Raw genomic sequence first — 21480 nt, 5'->3', positions numbered from 1 at the left:
TTCACAATGCGATATATACCGAAGAGATGATGCATCTTTCTCTCACAGACAACGCTTATAAGAGAAAAAGGTTCAGACATTTAACATCATTTAGAAGCCATCAATAAAAACCGCTGATTCCTTTAAAAAATGCAACCTCGAGGAATGTCACGAAGGACATTTAAGCACTCGCAACGTGTGCAAGTACAAGTTGTACATGCGGGGAAATTCTGATCAACAACAGAAAAGAAATACACAACTCGTCTAGTGCCTCGTAGGAACGTATCTAGTTGCAGAAAGCAGAGATTTTCCAACCCGTAATTCATCAGCCTACATGTACCTTCCACCCAGGAGAAGATGAAAGGAAAATAAAAAGCCCTAACCATTATGTATTGGCTTGTTTCTTTGGGGCTTGGCAGTAAGCTGAGCAAAGTAATAGCTCCCGGTGGGTGGTAGGGAGAGATTCATCAATGCTCCATGAGCTCATCTCTTATTTCCTGATCAGATGATCTTGGAATTGGCGCCTCCGCCTGCTGTGAGTAGTAAAGCCTGACTGGTTACCATGGCAAGGCTGCTGGATAATGTGCTTGTTTAGCAGTGAACCTCAGGGCCGGTAGGAGGGAGCTGTATTGGTCTATACTTCAATGGTTCTACACAGCTTGGGTTGGACGTAAATTGTGAACGAAGTTGTCCTATACTGGAACTCACTGAACTTAGTTGTTTTAAAAGGGATGATTTGTGCAAAATTAAGGACATTCTAGGCAGCTCCTTGATTACTCATGTAACCTTGAAGACAGACATCAGTTTATGATTTTCTGAATGTAAGAAAAAAAATCCTTCTTTAGAGAAGAAGATATCTAATATCTGCAGTCACAATAATGTGACTATTCAATTGTCCTTCATAATGTAATGTAATAAAAATGTAAATAAAGTATTATATTATTTTCAACATTAAAGCAAGCTTGTTGAATGCATCTACAGGAAGGGCATTTTTATGATTATCATTTTGAATTTTTTATTACTTGACGGGGCTCGGATTTGGGTTGAAATCCCAAAGACCAAAGGACGTGTTGCTCAAAATTTGCATTCACTCAGAATTGTTCTAACTAAACCAGAAAAGTTTATTATGCATACTGTTTTTATTGGAAAAAGAACTAATGACATACCGTATGTTATAAGAGAAGACTAATATCATTTGACTTAAAAAATTGTTCATTATACATGTAGCCTACAGTGTATACTTCATTTCCTAATCAAATTGAAGGTGTTCAACAGACCCAAAGTCAACATTTGACATTTGAACATAACTTGTTTTTGTTTTATTTTAAAAGGTAATACACAGTGAGTTTTATTTTTCAACCTAAAAACACCAGACTGCCGTAATTTATGATTGTACCAGCCCAAAACTGGCCTTGAGCCTGTGGTCCAGTATAAAATTTAAGCACTGCTTGAAGATAACAAATTTTAATGAAGTACCATACAAACATGGATTCTGCAGGTCCATTGCGTATATTTAAGTATATTGTCCTATACTTTCATATACTGTAAGCCTCTATGTTCATGTAACTTAATCCATGTCCTTTATCTAATGCTTGTGTCTCAAACGAAAGACAGAAACAAATGTCCACATTAGTTAAAAAACCATGGCCCTAAACCACACTTGATTTCTCATCAACGGCAATCTCAATATCATATTTCCCAAGCCTTTAATGCATATTTGTGTCCTGTCCAGCGCACACGTTCCTCTTCCTGTGCTGCTTAACGAGCTAATAGATTGTGGGTTACAAGGTCCCCACCACCTGGCTATTTTTGGTCATGCCGAGTATGTGAGTGGTATGTGGAAACCGTGCAGGAATGCTTAACGCTTGTAGCTGGTGTGTACATCGTACGACCGTGGACAGTATGCTTACTACGTTCAGTACTGGACATAATACAATCATGCATGAGGGGTTGTTCTCTTCACTGCAGTTGCGATTCTACTACCTTTAAAATCAGTACAGACCAGTGAATTAGTGCTGGTATACAAACAAATTACAATTTAGCCAACCCGTTTTTACAGGAACATACAAAATATAATGAAACAAGTCATGAAATTTGAGAAACCATAAAGAATGACCCTGTTCTGGATGTACATGTATACAATCATTCAAGAGGGGTCTGTCCTTTCATTCGTTTGCAATACCAGCTACCTTTAACCAGCACAGGAAAGTGAATTAGTGCTAGCATAAAAAAATTGCAATAAATCTGTTCACAGCATCAGGAGCCCACTCATTCTTACAGGAACATTAACACAATACATAAGAAACAAGCCATGTAACTCGAGAAACCATAAAGAGTGACCCTGTACTTTTACATTGCGGTGATAAACTCCTCAGTAATGACCAGATTTATGGAGAGTGAGGATGGTGATCTATAAATTTTACTTTTATGAAATCTATTCGCACAAATGGAGCAAATATGAGTCATGCACTCTCTGTCTAATGTTATCATAAATATTTGTGTTTTTCATAAATATTTGTAAAGATAAGAAGGTGAAAAAATAAACACAATTTACAGCTCATACCTATAAAATGCCTCAAATTACACGAAGGCCACAGAGGTCATGGCCTCTGTTGCCCATTGCCTTGGCCTGGTGCCCCTTCAAAAGTTTCTATAGACTTAAATAAAAGTGACCTTGCCCTCTTGAAGATGAAATTCCAGGCTCAATATAATATACCCTTCTGAATAATGCATTATTTTTTTTTCTGTGATCTGTTTGTTTTAAAGTCCACCAAAAGCACACTGACACTCAGAAAAGTCAAGTCACACTTGAAACATGTTTTTTTTTTCAACTTCTTATTTCTTCTTGTTGTGGTTGTTTTTTTTTCTCACCCAGATTGCCTTTTTGTGATTGCTGTCTAAGATAATTCCACGTGCAGCTGTAATGCTTCTGGGTGCGAGTAACAAAATCTTGCTCATTTTACTTTCCACGAAAGTTCTTCGGTGAAAAACAAGACTGTAATCAGAAGCACTCTGCCATCAGCGAAACGAATCAAGAATTTACTATACTTCTTTTGTCCCCTTTTCTTGGACATTATTCACTGGATAAATGTAGAACATGGCACCTTCTGGCTATGTATACGTGGAATGCTTAACAAAATATGTGTACTTTCATTTTAAGTCAGACAAGTTTATTCCTTTTGATTGATGCATTGAACTGAGAACTTTTGGGAGAGATAAGGGACAAATATTATAATTTGAATATAATTATAATACAATCGGTAAAGCTAAGGTCCGAAATGACAAATTAATTATCACCTGAGGGTGACAAAGAGCAAAATCTCACCACTTTTTTATAATTTAAAATGGACGCATTTCACTTCATTCATGAATTTTTACGCAAACAATTTGCAGACTGAAATTTGGCTGTTCGTCATGACAAAACTCCAGACAGATTGTAATGTATGCTTTGGGTTCAATGCCCCATGTCTAAAACGCTTGTCTTCTTTTCAAGAAGGAAGATGTGTTTTACTTTTCACGAGTGATAGCCGCCAGGGACCTATCTCACAAGATGAATATTGACTGGAAACTTGGATGTTAGGGGATCCTAGTCAATCAATGCCTCCTGAAGGGCAATGGAATCTTCCTTCCTTATATCTCAACCAAACCTTGAATACATAAAATGCGGTGCGCTGCTGGGTGGGATCGTGAACCAACAGAAAGGGGCTGCTGGGGTCATTTTGTCAGGGGGAAGTCTGACAACCATTAGCAATGACAGTAGGACAAAAAGGAAAATAGATTTATAAGAAAGTAAACTGCAATGTACAGCATACTTTTTTGTAAGACCTGAAGCTACATGTAGTGTACAAACGAGTTAGGAATGACTCTTCTGTACTTAACCCATTTTGTCAATTTACAAAAATTGGCACAAGAAAAAAAAACATTATTATTCTTCTGAGTGTGTTTTACTTAAGCGCGTGTCAATCAAATGTTTTGATTGTCCAGCAGGGAGAAGTCTAAAGTTAATAGGCTACATGTATTTTGAAAGACCTAGATAGTCTGGTTCACCACTTTCTGCCTCTTTAGTTCAATGGCACCCCCATCAGGGTCAAGTATTCGGACTTCTGAAAGTGTTGAAAGTAACACAACGTACAATGAGTCGAAATATGTAGGCGCTGGCTGGGAACTCTGCCCAAAGTTTCTCTCTCTATGAAATGGAGCGTAGTGTACACACATGTTCATGTGTATACACAGTCTGACATATTCACTGATGCGAGCACTGAACAAAAGGAAGGTATTTTTAGATAACAAAAGACATTTAACAACTTCTACAGACAGCCCACCTTCAGACATGTTTTGGATTTTGCAAAATTACATAGTAGAGAATCAGAATGGCAAATCAATACGCCACACTGACATTTAACTACACGGAAGTATGATAACTCTGCAGTACTGCGGTGATGATGAATATGTTCAAAGTTCCAGGTTTCTGGACGGAACATAAAAGTAAATACAGCACATTGTTAGTCAAGGTAAAGAAAAGTGCCCTGGACAAAGGCGAGTTTTGTGATCAGGTTTTTTCTTGGAGGGGGGTATAAACTTGTTTCAAAAGCAAACCTTGTGTAAACTGATGACTGTATACACTGAACATTGTCGTGCATGTATCATTCAGCTCGTCGACCTAAATACACCATGCATACACCATGTACACATTTTTGTAAATCCTACATCCGTGTATGATACCACAGTTTGTCATAGGGGTGTGGTCACGTTGTTTGAGTGTAGCTTTATAACAGCACAATCAAAACATCACAGTACATTTATGTGATGATAATTTTTTTGTAACTTTTATCTAATACATGCAAAAAAAAGAGGTACATCAAATCTTAGCACATGGATGGTATTTGAAACAAACCGTGGAGCCTTCCAATTTTATGCACAAACCTCTAAAGCGAATATAATATTGTACACTGTATGCACAAGCATAGAGCAAGACACTACACAACTCTTGAATCCCCTTCACTGATCCCCTTTGACCTGGGTCAACTCGGGTCAAATAGCTGACCTTTTGAATGACCCCCTACTTCAGGCCATTTGCATTGTTGGCATGCCAAGCAGCAGACTCAAGTCAACATGGGGTCATAGAGGGCCCAGGGGGCTGTCATGAAGTCCACTTCAAATGAGGTCAATGGAGTACTCAGCACAATAACTGATGCTTTAGTTAGGTTTGATGGTTTCATCCTGTAGATACGGAGAATCCGAGTCTGTAAACTTGATTATCAATTTAAGTATGTTCTGATACAACAATCAGGGGTGTACAGCAGTACAGTGTTACAATATTGTACATGTAATGTGTTTTTATATCAAATACTTCCTTAATTGCACTGTGCCTGACTTTAACTTTCAGTTCCATTGGTCAAAGTCAACCAATAAAATAAATCGACCAGGCTGTTTAAATCTAACTTTGATTTGTAAAAATCAGAATTAATATTTGTCAATGAAATCCAGCAACAGGGTTAAACAAAAATTACTCCAGCAGCTCCTAAAAAGTCAGAAAAGTAACACTGCACTAAGGAACATTGTTCAACAATAACAGTTTTACAAAAACAAAGCATGGAGTTATATTAATTGTTGTGCTGTACTGTATGAAAGTAGATTTTTGTAAAGGCATTCTGTACAATTAGTACATTTCAAAATAATTTACAATGAAAAAACTACCTGCAGCAGAAGTTCACAGACACGGGCGGAAAAACTTTGTAGCTAACCAAGCACACAACAAACGCACAATAAAGAAACCCGACACATCAACTCGTTCATTGACTTCTACATTTCCCAACAGAAATACACTGTATGGCACTTCTAATTGTTATTATAAAGTTGTGTAAATATTAAAACAAACGTCATATTATTATTAGGAAGGCTCATTTCATCAAAAAGCTCAAATATACAAAGTGCACTGCAAACAGAAGTTTGTTGGTTTTAAGCGGTCAAATGATTACAATGACTAAAAAGTCACTCAGTGTGATTCTTTTTCTATACTGTGTTATTTTTTATCATTATGTATGACCACTGACCATCAATATTTTGAAATCTTGTGCAGTTTTATTCAATACAGGAATTCAAGCACTTTTATAATCCCCCAAGTCTTCAGGCCTTGAAGCCAAGGGTGGCAATCAGGAATAAAGGCCAGCAGGATTAAGGGAGATTAGACCTGTTATTCTACCAGGATCATACATTCATAACATTGGAAGAAAAACCCAGAGGGCTCTCACGAACTGAATGACTGCACGTGATTTACGACTTTTGTGTGAATTTGGAATAATTGATGGACACACATTGCAAAGGCTCCAGGTGCAATGTGCACAGACAAGTGAATAGGAACTAAAAAAGTTATTGTTGTCCATGTGAATTCTTGCAGTCAAGGATACACGCCTCATCAGCTGTCAGAATATTTCATACTCAAAAATTTTTTTGGCTACTGTCCAATTTATGGGTTCAGAAATATCACAATATGATGGATACAAACTCCTCTTTACAAGAGAGTTCAGCTTCTCCGAGTCCAGGGTTGGAATATGTTCTGCCTGACAGTTTCATATGTGTTCAAAGTTGTAGGCCTACATTGTGCACTACCATGGAAGCCTCAGGGGTGAACCTTTGAAGAATATACATCGTACTGGGTGTCTTTTGTACCATCTGATAGAAGGAAAATTTATAACCCACTGTAGGCAACAAAATATTGTATAATTTACAATACAATAATATGAAGGGGAAAAATGCAGAGGTGAAAAAAAACCTGATTGTGTTTTCCCCTCTCTGACCTTCACATACATGGCATTGTGTATGGAGCTAGAATCATTCAATACCACTACCAAACAAGCTCAAAGTTACACAACTGGTGGTTGAATTTATACAGCTTCACTAAACCACATTCCAAAGTACTATTTTTTATTACAAAATATACAAACTGGCCCCTTGTGAAGGCATCTATTTACAGGTGCACAGTTGAGTTGATGTCATGTTTACACTACACTCGAGTTATTTCCTATATTATGCAGACAGGCTTCATTTACCAGTGAGTATCCTGTTGTCAAGCGTGACCCAATTTGCAGAGCATCAAAAGGTTCACCTCAATCTTGTATTGACTTTTGCTCTGCTATAAAGTACAGATTTGTCAGGAATGACTTAGTTTGTGCATGTATGTATGCCATGAAGTTATGAACACATTGTGTTCTGGCACTGTTTGCAAAATAACACTCACATAATGTCCATTTCCACTGTCCAATCATGAAAAAAGGCAAATTTAAATAATTTTGAATTTGATAATCACCCGTCACGCCCGAGCTGTGTAAAGTACATTTGTTCACAATCTTTTAGCTCTTCTTCAGATGTTTAGACCTCAGAGAAAGGACAAGACAAATCTAACCTTTGTTTACAAAAAGAGTGACCTTGTACACATTCCAGGACCTGTCTGGCTGGTGAGATACAACATACATGTACATAGTGTGTACACACAGGTCATGGGAAATTTTACATTTTGTATTTATGTATCATAATTTCCACTCAGTCAGTTTTGAGATGTGCCCCCCCCCCCTCCCCCCTGTCTCATCAAGAGTTGATAAAAATCAGATGGTGTATTTTCCATTGACAACAATCAGACTGTATTTCTTCTACCAGTGGACTACAAAAATTGTAGTAGTGTGCACAGGCTCTATCTATGAATCTTGTGTAAACATATGATGTCACAGGTTACATGGTCCGTTGAGTTAAGATACATGATACTATTGTACATGCACTGCCTGGTCTACATGTACATTCATTGAAAAGGGTACATTGTAAAGGGTTCAGTTAAATAGTTGAACCATTGAGGAAGTAATGTCCCCATATGGATCTACACAAATTCGTATTCTCACAGTATCTAAACAGGCACCTTTTTATTTTCATCTGAGCACGCCCCTAAATTCCATCGCACTTCAGACATGGAACCCACAAAAGTGTCCTGACATACTGGCCAGTTATTTATTTGTACATCCATTGTCTGGATTACAAAACCAAAGCCCAAAAGTAGGATCCAACCATTACAAAGGAAAGAGATAACAAACCTGGGTGCTTCTCCTCAATAAAATCTACCTGTACGCAAAAACTATGCGAAGAAACTGTGTAACAGTGTATCCTCCTGGTACAAACATGATAACTCAATGGTACAATATGCACTACAAAGTTGTGGAGCTGTTTGTATTCCCTGAGTTAGTGTCATTTTAGTGATCACCGAGTTGCTACACATTAATATCAAGTCTACATATGTATGAATAGCTATATGAATCTAAACTAACATTGCAAAATGTACCATTTGAAACGGGGATTGAGTCAAAGTTGTACTTGACAAAGTTATGTACTGAACAGACTAATTCCCTTTACATAGAAACATTTTATTGCAGACAAATGTGTCAGTAAATAGGATGCATTGTAATACCAATCTTTAATGCTATCAGTAAATTTACAATGAATGATATAATTAATTCTGTACATTATGTATTAATACATAATGTACAGAAGTTTCACAAAAACAGTAACCCTGCAGCTTGGCAATAACAAACCTGTTTAATATTCTTGACTTTTCCCAAGTCAAGGACCCATGCCCAAAAAGAAAACCTGTACAAGATTGGATGGTCTTCCAACATTTTGGACTGCAGTTTGTTACACAGGGTATGTGGAATTTTGCAGATTTGTGCAGTGAGGCTTTTGAACATTTGGCACAGTTTCCGCCACAAACATTGTGGTTTTGTTAATCAGCTTATGAAATTAGGCTTCTGTGAAAAGCGGGCTAGTTGTTCATGCAGCAGCATTATTGGTGGAGCGTGGCTGTAATAAAAGCCATTCCTGGGTACCCCTATCAATCGAGGTGAAAAACCTTGAAAAAATTTCGCCTCTGGGTAGGAAATTGAGCCAGCTGAAAAACCGCCATTTCCTCTTGTATTGTTTCTACCCTAGCCCGGGATAGCCTCCCCCTTTGGTCACAATGGAGAAGAATTAAAAGGGGGAGAATTCCTGCCATTCTGCAGTGAACAGTCAAGGTGTTTGATTGCAGTTGTATCAATCTAAGTTGTGAAACTGAAAAAATGGGGGTGAACTGCATTGGGGCAATGACACACTGGATTGCAATGTGGTGAGTGTAAGCATAGCATTAGTGAATTCAGCACTGTGTTGTACACTGAACAAAAGCAAGGACATTTCTCTACTTATTTCTATAAGCCTATTCTGTACTCAGCCCGTACACAATGTACAATGTGTACACATAGGAAAGTCACATTTGCTCATTTGAATACTATCACGGATAAGAAAACAAACCAGGAACAAATCCTTCCTATACGTCATCTACAATTTCGTCAGTTTATCAACCACTTCTTTATTAGTTTCCAGATTCCTAATTTGTGTGGTTTCCTGACAACAGTCAAAAAATAGCCCAAGTTTTACCACAAAATCACCTTCCTGTGGTCAGCGGTCGTCAATATGCCCCACCAATCATCCTGTGGTTTCAAAAAGTACATAGAAGTCAATGGCAAGGTATCGACGAACTTCCTTTAACACCCACAGAATTCCTTTGGTTGCACGCTTTATATGTTTTTACAGTGTTACACTGTACCATGTGCAGTAGTATGCGAAACAACAGGAACTTCTTCCTGCCAGTCAGCCCACTAACGACAAATGTTATTCAGCCTCCAACAACCACTTAATTGTTAGGGTTTGGAACTTTTTCTGGCAGGTTAGAGAGACAATTACTCCGGGATGGTTATTATTTAACTTTCCACACCATTCATAGCTCAGAGACACAATAGTTTCAGTTCTGTGGTCACCACTTCCATATTTTGGGGTTGGTGCATTGTTCTGGAAGGACATGTCCATGAGCCACCCTCTGTGAACAGCCTTTGGGTGGAAACCTAATGAATTCAAATTTTACATTGCCTGTGTACCAACCATTGAACTTAAAGAGGAAATAAATGCATACATGAAACAGAATATGTAAAGAAAAGAAAGTATAGTGTCTGTTTCGCACAGTACTTCCAAACTGTATATTTTCAAGGAGTTTCAGAACTTTGCAGGTGTTGAACTTAAGCCACAAAGGGAAAGAATGTTAATTGCAGGTTTTACATATCACCCACTCATGGTGCACCATGTATGTAGCAACTCAGTGAACCAACCTCTCAACAACACAGCAAGTCAATCAGTGTTCTTTTGAAATACCTCCAAAGTCAGAACTGAATACATAATAAACTGGGCTAGTGTTCTCTGTTTTCTTTGTCAACCTGGTGGTCATCTACCAGCCACCATGAGTGGAATTCCTTGTCTTTTTTCAAAAAGATTCAACAAGTCAAGTTGGAGGTGAGAGCTTTTGTTCAGTGCTTGCTTCAACCAACACACGGGGTGCCTCAGCAGTGACTACTGAGTATTTGTACTGCAAACAATAAGAACAACACTACAGTACTGCGCTTGCACCAGGTTAATCTCTGCAAAAATAGGTTCCATCTTTATCGTAAAGTTGAAATGCGTGTAGTGGAGAACCCCAATAGGATCCCGCAGCCTTTCAAAAAGCAAAATCCCTGTGTGAATCCATAGGCAGGGGATGGTTCAGTGATTGAATGGGCCACAGTGTAATACCCCCAAGGGCTTGAAGGGTTTTTCAGTCAAGGGAGTTTGTGCAGCAGAGAAGCTGCATTCCTTTTGAAGGCAGAGCACGTCCTTGACTAGAGGGGCTTGCTTAGGAACTGAAAAAGCGTAGGGTGAAAAAAAAATCCCACAGTGTTAACCTAATGCATTAACATTTGAAAGCGCATTCCCAAAGGGGTGTATACATACTGTAATGCAGTATTACATCACTGTCAGCACCTTCATATTCATCGCACAGAATTCTTCCTTATTTTGAAGAAACACCCTTTTTTAACCAATGCATTCATACATGTGTAAAAATCTAGGCCTATGGCTTTTTAAAATGAAAGTGAAATAATATAAACAGACTGTCCATGCCCACGCATCCTCTCAGTAAGGGGGCTATCCCGCACTAAGAGAGAAAGTGAGAGTGCAACGCAACAGACATGCATGGTCTGCAGAGGAGATCCCCTGTGCACAAGAAGAGTGTTTGATGTCACTTCCAAAACACGCCTTGGCATGACTCTCTGACTATAAATAATTTCAGATTGCTAAGACTGAAAACATTTTCCTGTCGGACAAACAGGAAAATGTTTCTGGGAGGAACTTTTCTTTTCTTTTCTATAGGGCCTAAGTCTGTATGTTGTCAAAGCATATCGTCTAGATGTACATTAGGCTACACCTATGAGTTACATGTACGTCGGGGTGAAATCATCTGAGCTGTAAAAATTGGTAGATTAGAACAAATCTTTGTAAAGAATGTCAAAAATGTTGTATCATTTGAAATTTCAAAGATTGTCATGAATAAATTAAGTGAATATGCTTTTTCAGAAATCATAAAAGATTAAAGGTGTACGTTAGTGTACATGTTCGGTAGCCTCTTTAGACTAGCAATACAACAAGAAAACCATACAGGCAAAACCCTGAATTTGAAGATAAAAATAATACAGGCTACTTTAGTACATTCTTCATACACAGTATTTTCTACATGCACATGAATAGCATGAGCACACACATTTTTACTTTTTATTCCCACAGACTTCAATTTCAAACCTGCCAGCGCCTGTGTTGTTACATAATACAATTTGGGAAAAGTGGTTTTGCATGACTTGACAGCTGTGCTGCATGACCCCATGGACAAAAGTACACAGTTTACACGATGTACCTGCGCTGTACATATACATGTATAAATATAAAACTGCCCTTGAATACCAGCCAAGTGCAGCTCAATCCAGCAGATGCACAAACTTTTCACTTTTCAAGTCGGCAAATATATTGCCAAACTCTATGGTACAAGCGTGCACATTCTTTACTTTCACAACGAAAATGTAAACTATCTCCTTCTAGGGAGGTTTGGATGTAGCACCATGCAAGCAATATCTCTTGATACAAAGTGAAAATGCTGTACAATCTCTTGGTAAGTTATGAATGAGCATAGAGAAAGGAATGAGCAATGGCTCTGTTGAGTAGTAAACACCAATGGTCAGTTTGGTTGTAATGTAGATGACATGTGTTTTTCCTGAAGACTTGAGTGCGACAGTATGGTCAGTACTAGTAATTAACAGTACCATACACAAAATACACATGATTGTACTAACCTCTACCTAGACATTAATTTAAGGACTGGTATACATACATGTGTACACATTCATTATGTCCCCAATTAAGCTTAATTCTGTTCATTTCAAAGTAATAAGAACCAAGAATCACACCCACTTTTTTGAGCAATTTTATGATAATTAAAACAAAACTTTGGTGGATTAGTATCTTTCAATAAATGATGTCCGGTTACAAAATCTCAACTGTACATGTACAAATGTAGACCCTATGGCTTTTTGAAAGATTGCAGACAAAAAAGTACTGAACACATGAAACACTGGGTAAACAGTGCTCCACTGACTAACAACACAGGAAAAGGACTTTCATCTTACCTAGGGATTCAACAAGTTTGAGCATGACTCCGCCAATGTGTAGATCTCCAGTCACTCGAATCTGCTTCTCCTGCTGGAGGTTCGTCACATAGATATTCAACTCCCATGAGCCGTCTGCGTACTTGCCGTCTGGCAACTTGTACATATGTGGATCCATCTTTAAAAATTACCTCTTCTCGTTTTGAGGAAGATTTTTGCTCTTTTATTAAATGAAGCTGAAAAAATCCAGTACTCCCTGAATCAGGTTTGTGTAACTCCTACTAGTCAAGTTTGACAGTCGAACCATATAATGACACTTCCCTGACTCGTCTCTGGCCGGTACAGTGGGTGGGTGCTCCTGTAAGCTCTACTTCTGTGATTCCAAACTTCCTGCCAATTGAAAGAGATTGAAAATGGGGGTCACAGTTAAGTACTTGGGTTGGGAGCTATTTTGAGGCTGTGGATCTGTCATTCCAGGAAGGATGTGTGACTTGACTTGGACGGAAATTGAAAGGCCCTGGGTTTGTAATCTCACCGCAGAGCAAACACGCTCAGCGCATATGTCTATGCGTGCCAGGGAAAATGTAATATAAACTGTCCCCTCCCCCCCCCCCCCAAAAAAAAATGGGGAAATGCCTGGGTTGTTGTTGACCCATTTTAGTGATTAACTTAGAAACTTGATTTAGCTTATTGTTCTCAAACTTTTCACTTTGACTGATGCATTAACACTGTTCACAAATAACACTCATGGCTGTCATAAACACCTGCTAATGTATGCTTGCCATAAACTTACTTGTTTTGTATTCTTAAAGTTTCTCTTCTGAAATCTGAATGATGGCCAACAAGTTCCTCATGTACAGAGATCTAAATGCATTTATACAGACAAGGCACTGGACCAAGCGTCTGCAATCTGCATTCAGAAATTCCTCATTATCTAAGTGCACAGAAAAACTTACTATTGAAGAAGTTTAGGGAATATTTGTACACAATGGTAAACTGAGGGAGGTGCATGTTAAGTGTATGGCTTTTATTATTAACACGCTCTGTTTGGATAGGGTTTCCAGATGTCATTGTACCAACATCCTTACCAGAATTTAAGATGTCAAGGGTACATCCCATACATTTGTAATTGCATTAAAACCACACACTACGTTAGTTATATTTAATCACAATTTGTGGTTGAGAAAAAAATGTTACAAAGTAAAGCTTAAATGACATGTTACAACATGATAAATTTGATGACATGTTACAACATGATAAATTTGGAATATTTAAACCCTTTATTTGTGACAACATGTCATGACCTAGTTTAATCAACTGCTATAAATTAAACATTATGTGGGGGGAAATTTTGTTAATTGAAAACTGACCTATCTTTCCCACCCACGCTGGTAAACTCCATCCAAGGCTAAATACCTTGCACGAGACCGATAGAGCACAAGTATTGTACAAATTACAAAACAGATCAATGTTTTATTTTAATTTGAAGTTTAAGGTCTAATGGAAAGAGACATTAGAAGGTCATATTACAGTCTGTACTGAACCCTACATTAGCTTGTGTTCGTTCATGTTGAAGGCTTTGGCTCAGAGGTAAGACCTGATCTCATACATAAACCACCAATAACAAAAGCAGATTGTACGCGATGTGTTGTAACTTTTGCAAAACCAAAAAGGCAGACATGAAGCTGGTTTTGTTTTAACAAACAATAACAAAGTTGATACTAGTTGACACTCGTACATTGTATGTTGACAAGAGTTATTGATCCACTTAAACCTGTTAGTTTGGTCTGGTCAAAATAAACAAATATTTCAATTTATTTAAAACCAACTGGACAATCTGGTTAATTGTCAGCCTATTATACTCTACTGAATGCATTGTATAACATAACTTGTACAAAATCCATGCACAGAACATGAACGTCCTTCACATGACAATGGTAGTTGGTTGGTGCAACATACAATAATGTACATTCATGTTGTCAATACTAAACAATCGAAGAAGCCAGACAAGGTCCAGCGAGCACTAAACGCCACCTTTGATGTTAACCAGTTTAATATGCAATAGACCGCAGTGTACCATCTGTTCCGACAACTAAATATTTACATGTGATTCATTAGGTATGGATTTTTCTCTCTATTTCGCATCAGCTAATTCGGTTCTCAAAACAGCAACATCAACAAACAAAAACACAAACAAACTATGTTGAATTAACCAACCAACCAACCAACAAACAAACAAAAAGTAACAACAATCAGCTTACATGACAGTATGAGCCTATACTATTTACAATTTGTATACGTGTACATTTAGGTGAATGAAAAAGATGCCTGCAAAAAGGTGTGCGGTCTGTTTGACAAAACCTGTGTCGGCTACATCATGCCACAGAATTTTAACCTCTATTCAGGGCAATTACATCCATAAAAAACAAACTTAAATAACTTTCTGTGTTTTTCAATTTAATTCCGAGACTGTGGTTAATAATGGCCATTATTTGTAATTTGTATGAATAGAAATGAATGAAATACCACAAATAAGGACTAGTTAAATGCATGCACTTGGGAATTTGTTGCTCTGTGACTGTGACCTTTAAAATATTTGCCAGGAATGTCACCACTCACTGAGTTCTTTTATTTTCCGAGTTGTATGAAGTTGACATTTATAAGTATTCAGTTTCAGGAATAAAATGTGCCTGAAGGCTTAATATACACTGTGTACAAGTGCATACAATATTTTTAGGGAAAAAACTTTGAAGCTGCTGACTTTTTATCAGTGAGTTCTAAAAATACTGCCGTCGATTTCACAAAGAGTTAGGACTCGTCTATCTCGAGTTATGACGAGTTACCCGTCCTAACTTAGGATTAATCTTAAGGTGTACATGCTACAGTGCATGGTTGGGACTCGTCCCAAGTCCTAAGATTAGTCTTAAGTTAGGAAGAGTTTTGTGAAATCGGCGGCTGAAGTGTTAGACAAAGTGTAATTAAAAAATTTACACTTCAGAGGCATTTGCCTCCATAGCCAAAGCCATTGACTTGTTGCCCCGTGGCCTTTTGTAGTTGTACTGATGCAGTAGGAAAGTTAAAATCCCTAGGAGGCGGCGTGCAGGGGAAAAACGCCTTGCCCTAACAAGAATGCAATTCGCCCTCGTACTCAAACGTCATTTCCTTCCGACCGAGCGAGGAGGTCGAATGCTCACTTCCTTGATACTGGTTCATTTCATGAACAACACATTCCATCGTACACTAACCACAGGGCACACACAATACACTTCAAATCCTGGCTCCTACCTAGCTATATTATTACATAAAGCTAAAAGAATAAGCAGTTTCTCAAGGATAAAATCATCACAAATTACAACAACAACAAAATAACAACAACACAAAGCTTTTTGACTAACGCCAATGGTAGACTTAAAAAGCTTACTATACTACGATAGACTATCGTAGCGTCATAAGTTTTCGGTCCCCAACTTTGATTCCCGTTTACTGCGAGATTGTGCAAGCTGCACCGGTGACAGAAGCTATGCAGTTTACTCAGGGTCTGTATTTTCATCAGGCTTAATTATGCTGAGAATAAAGTTTCCTGTCGTTGGTTATGCTCAAACACATTTATAAAATGATTGATTTTTGGTACTTATCACTAGTGCATTATTATGCCAACATTCAAATGAGTCAAAGAAACATCATCCAACCTCGAAAGTTCAAAACAAAATTACTATCTGCTAGATTGACAAAAATTGTTTTTATTATTATTTACTGCATACTGTAATAAATTCCGATAAGCGTAATAAATATTTTAAAAGTCTACACTAAAGAGAAAATATCATAGATTGGTTTCTTATCTCCTGAAACCAAACATTACTGGTTTGAAATGGGGGAAAACGGATTGTTATGAAGTGTGTGTGCTTCAAGGGGGTGTGGGGTGTTTTGCTTTCATGCCTTATGATATCTCTGGATTCTAATATAGTAGCCATAATGCCTTGGGACAAAAATGTAATTAAATTTGTTAAGTAGTAATTGAATAATATTTTTGATTTCTTTTGCACGTCGTACTAGCTTCTGAATATTCAATAAAATACCAACCAATGAAAGGTGTGAAAACATATGACGTTGCTCCAACGTCGTGCAAGCACAAGCACTGTTAACGGCAGACTGTCTCTCGCAACGTAAAATCAAAACTTAAAAAATTTCAACAAACCATGAAGTGTAAGTGTTATTGTTAAAAAATTGGATAGATGATTTGAAAAAAACAAAATTTAGTTTTTGATTGTGAACAGTTTTCCTGTTATCCTACTGAAAACACATGACACCAGGATATGTTTTAAAACTTTGAATTTGATAGAGGGTAACGTACTGTATTTCCCCATTTTTAGATCCAGTTCCCAAAAAGTTAGAATTTGACGAATAAAAGGCATATAGGGCTAGGCTATTTAATATTACTACTAAGGAGTACTAGACTTAAGTTAGTACTACTAGAACTACTACAAATAGCTTTGTTTTGCAGTATAAATTATAAACCTTCAGTCTTCACATGTTTTGTTCACACATTTTTATAACGTCACAAAAGGAAAAGGGTAGACTGTAGTGAAATATTGAATTTCAAGGAAATTGAAAATTAATATGATTCATTAATTAATAATCTTTTCATTTTTTCATCAAAAAATCAGTAAACTGCAGACTTCATAATAATATAAAAATAGCTTGTTAATTTTAAATCGTCAGGTTTGTTGAGTTGGGCCCACAACAATTATCAAAATAAAAACAAATTCCGGTGAACACAAATATGAACAACCGGTAGTAGTAAAGGTCCGTAGTAAAAATTAATACATTGTAACACATTTAATGGTTTTTACGAATTAACTACTGCAATAACTCCTACTGCAATAGCTTATCCATACTGCAACTGGTAAAGCTAAAATCATGTACAATCAATCAGCGGCGTGTGGTTGCACCGACGGACGACTGCACGGCCGCCGGTTCGCACACACAGTCATACGTGTCTAAAAACCAAACTACCCCAAGTTTTCACATTTCGTTTCCCTCCATAATTCAATACTTACACGCTATGATACAGGTCAAGAATAGACGAAACATCAGTATGGTTATGTCAGTGGGCTCATGTTCCAAAATGTTGCCTCAGAAAGTGTGAAATAATGATCCAGAATTTCCAAACATTACGGAAGTATAGTTCGACTTCGACGATAGAGTGAAGTTGAACACAATCTGCACGATAAGCGTTGTGCGAGCAAAATTGCCGAAATTCCACACGGACGATTGCCCGTAATTTTCAGATAACGTGCAGTTGATGTCAACTTGCCGGGTGGAGTTTTGTATGAGTCAATTTAAAAATAATGTAATTTTATTTTTTAACTAATCGGGATTATAATTGAATTTTAAAAAAATCGGGATTACTGAATCTCGTGTTAATACCGACGAGTATAGTGTGTTTTGTATTTCATTATCAATTTCAATAAAAATACTAATAATTTTTATTAGAATTTTGTTCAAATCAGTTCTAATCTAAAATTCGCTTTGCAAGAACGGGATAAAAGCAATTGCTCAACAGTCATGCAATTGGTACATTTGCTAGTTCGCACCAAGATGAATGAGTTCCAAATTTCAATTCTATTCAAAATATAATACGACTTGATTTTACAACAATCCCCCCTAACGTGTCCAGATCCCGCCCACCTAAAAACGTAGTCTTGTTGACAAAGTAGTGCAGACGGTCTGTGTGTCACAAGAGGGCGAACTTGCGTTTATTTAATATTTCAACAGCAGTTTTCTACCTCTAGCTAGCACTCTAGACATTGTCATTTCTTTTAACATGAACTTGATTGACTACTCTTTTGTTCCCATTAATAAATCGGTATTTGTGTTACACCTAAATTAATCTATGCGTAAGCTTCGCACCATGCCTACCTTTACACCTCTCACTATATGCCCTCTCAACCAATTAGAATGGATAAACTGTCCAGGGTATTAATACGGGACAAAATATGTGCTTGGCCGGTAGTAAACACTCTGTTTAATACCAGTTGCAGTCTGGATGTGATAATTACCCGAGCCAGAGGCAAGGGGAATTATCAGCATCCAGACTGCAACCGGTTTTAAACAGAGTGTTAAATACCAGCCAAGCACATTTTTATTCCCATTCATAAATACCTTTATGGTAAAAAAACATCAAAACTTTTTTGGTCCAAAAGTAAACAAAACGCAAAAATTATAATTGTTCAATGATTTCTTTCCACAAAACAACCCTCCAGCTATGAAATGGTACGGCCCTCTGGTGAAAACTCCTTATAAGGAGATTGGCATGCGCGTCGCGCGTATCGTGTGATGTGGCCCAGGTGTTCCAGCCATTGCTCTCGACCAATAGCAATGAATAAACTGTCTTATGAGCACAGGTGCAAGCTTGCGTGTCTGGCCCATGTTTAAACACTTTTTACTGGTGTTAAATCATCCGTTTAAACACCCTACGTGATGCCCTCTCGACCAATCAGAATGCCATAAACTGTCTTAGGTATTTATGAATGAATATTACATATCCATCCAAAGCATTCAGGATATGTTCCATAATAATCATGATCTTATGATCGAATCAATTTGCCATGAATCGTTCTCTGTGTAACCATGCTTGGTAAAAATGTATAATACATCAAAACAAATATCACAATGTTGCACATAATAATAAATCAGAACAGGGATTTTTATTAGAGATTTAAAAAAAAAATTAAAAAATTATTCAATACTTTTTTTTACACAAATTATTAAACATCTGATATTCTGGACTCAAATTCATGAGACTTCTTGCTGCGGAATTCTGCACAAACAGCCCATAGATTCAAGTGCTGTATGGGGTACTGTAAACCCCAGAATTCTTTGGCAAGCAGTGTTTATGAGATTGAGTCTTGTTCACATATTATAAGGGTAGGGCAGGAGCAGTTCGTTCAATGCTAAAAAAATATTTATTTATGTTCGCAAAAAGTCCAACAGCTGCATTGAGTTTATGTTTTGTTTTAGCTGATTATATCAGAAAGATTAAAAAAAAAATAATGCAGCAAAATTTACTTCAAAATTTCAAATACACATTTCTGTGCGACGAAACAATCATAAGAAATCTATTTTTCTTCCTTCCATCTCTTATTAAAAAGAAATCAATTTAATGTCATACTAGTGACCTTGTTTTGAATATAAAACACAAACAAACATCAAACAAACAAACAAACACAAACCCCAACAAACAAACAACAAAAAAACTTGTCAAAACTGTCTTCTTTTACACAAATGCACTTCAAACAAACGATTCCAGTTACATTTGTTTTATACAACTTGTTTTTACCCCTACACTGAAGAGTACTAAGCACTGTTTACTCCATACTTTCCCCAAGTTCCACACAAAATCTAAAGGCAAATCATTTGGGTGGGATTCGAGCCCACAACTCATTATTTCTAGAGCAGATGTCTTACTACTAGAGCGCCCAGCTAGCTCGATGGTCAGTCAATAGAGGGCGGTATAACAACTCTACAGATAGACCTTATCGCAAATACCAATGCGCAAGCGCAGACTGTTGAATGAGGTGCATTGTGGGATATATAAGGATCAAATTTGGATACCAGCAAGACCACAATGCACCTAATTCCAAGCTTTACGCGCGCGCCCCGGTATTTGCGATAAGGTCTATGGCTAGAGGTAGTTGAATCCTGTTAGCAGCGGGTACTGCAATGATTTGAAGGGTGAAAACAAATGAAATTCTTAACTAATCACCCTCAATGCAAAACTAACGTTCATTAAATAATTAGTGTTTTAAATGGTACTGTTCGTAAAAGTAATCCCTTACAAGCATACCCAAATCGTCTCTCTATAAAACAAGAAATACAAATATGTATTCAATGAAAACAGACCAGTTTATGGTGTTTGGTTCAGGTGTCCATGAAATAATTACAATGTAAATTTTACATTGTACCCTCTCTTCAATTGAGTTTGAAATCAACTACAAACATACTGATCGAAAACATACTGAGTTGAAACCAAAGGTTCTTTTCAGAACCACCCCAACTCATTTAGAGATAGTCATTACATGGTGTTACTGCAAACTTGTCTATATCGTATTTCCACCATGCAAAGTTTCAAATCCTACTTACAAAGGCTTAATTTCAAAAAGAAGAAAGTTGGTGCCATGTCTAATTTAAAAAAACTCTCACAAATCCAGTAACTCTAAATAAATGTTACACAATGGGTTACATGTGTAATCCCAAAAAGACAATACAGGTATTTAAAAGTCATGATAAGAAATAAATGTGTACTAAATTATTTCTAAAATAAAATAGTACAATAAAACCCCGTAACTACAAAGTTTTCAACAACAACAAAAGAGCAGAAAAAAAGGAAAAAGATAAAAAACAAAATAAGTTTGCACAGCAATACTTCACTTTGTATATAATAAGTGTATACTTTCATGTTGGCTCTTATAAGTTTTATACAATTTATACAACTTTTACATTCCCCAAAAACTGGAATGTTTCACTTTACAGAGGGTCAATAAACCATTTGCAAGTTAGTTGAATAAATGTCTAGTACAATGACCTGGGCCCAATTTCATGGCTCTGCTTACCGCCAAATTCTGCGCTTACAATCACGATTCCCCGCTTACGTGCGAGCGCCGAATTTCTGCGTTAGCCTTGTAAGCGTAGAATGCCTAGTAACGTAGAGTACGCATGCGCAGAAGCCAACATTTGCTGCTAACCCGTGAAATCAGCTTGCCTTAAGCACAGAATTCCCTGCTTCCGTAAGCACCAATTTTGTGCTTACGGTAAGCAGAGCCATGAAATTGGGCCCTGCTTAGTTACAAGTTACTGCATATATTGAGATTCCTCAGACTAAAGAGACAGTTGATATGTCAAATGGTTCGGGGCAAACTTTTGTAAAGCAACCTCCCGATGAGCAAACCTTGGTACCATTGTCCCATACACA

General features: G+C 37.3%; 1 protein-coding gene across 1 annotated transcript in view; it reads right to left on the bottom strand.

Moving 5' to 3' along the window:
• Positions 1–17886, bottom strand: part of LOC117305674 (fermitin family homolog 2-like) — a 78571-nt gene extending 60685 nt beyond the window's left edge. The window contains exons 1-2 of the mRNA XM_033790859.1: positions 17567–17886; positions 12531–12899 (exon numbers count right to left, since the gene is read on the bottom strand). Of these exons, the coding sequence (XP_033646750.1) occupies positions 12531–12687 (157 nt within the window). The 5' untranslated portion in view covers positions 12688–12899; positions 17567–17886. The remainder of the gene's footprint in view (positions 1–12530; positions 12900–17566) is intronic.
• Between the last annotated feature and the right edge of the window lie 3594 nt (positions 17887–21480).

This window comes from Asterias rubens, chromosome 1, assembly GCF_902459465.1.
Source record: "Asterias rubens chromosome 1, eAstRub1.3, whole genome shotgun sequence".
Classification (NCBI taxonomy): Eukaryota; Metazoa; Echinodermata; class Asteroidea; order Forcipulatida; family Asteriidae; genus Asterias; species Asterias rubens.
This window is presented reverse-complemented; position numbering and strand designations above follow the sequence as displayed.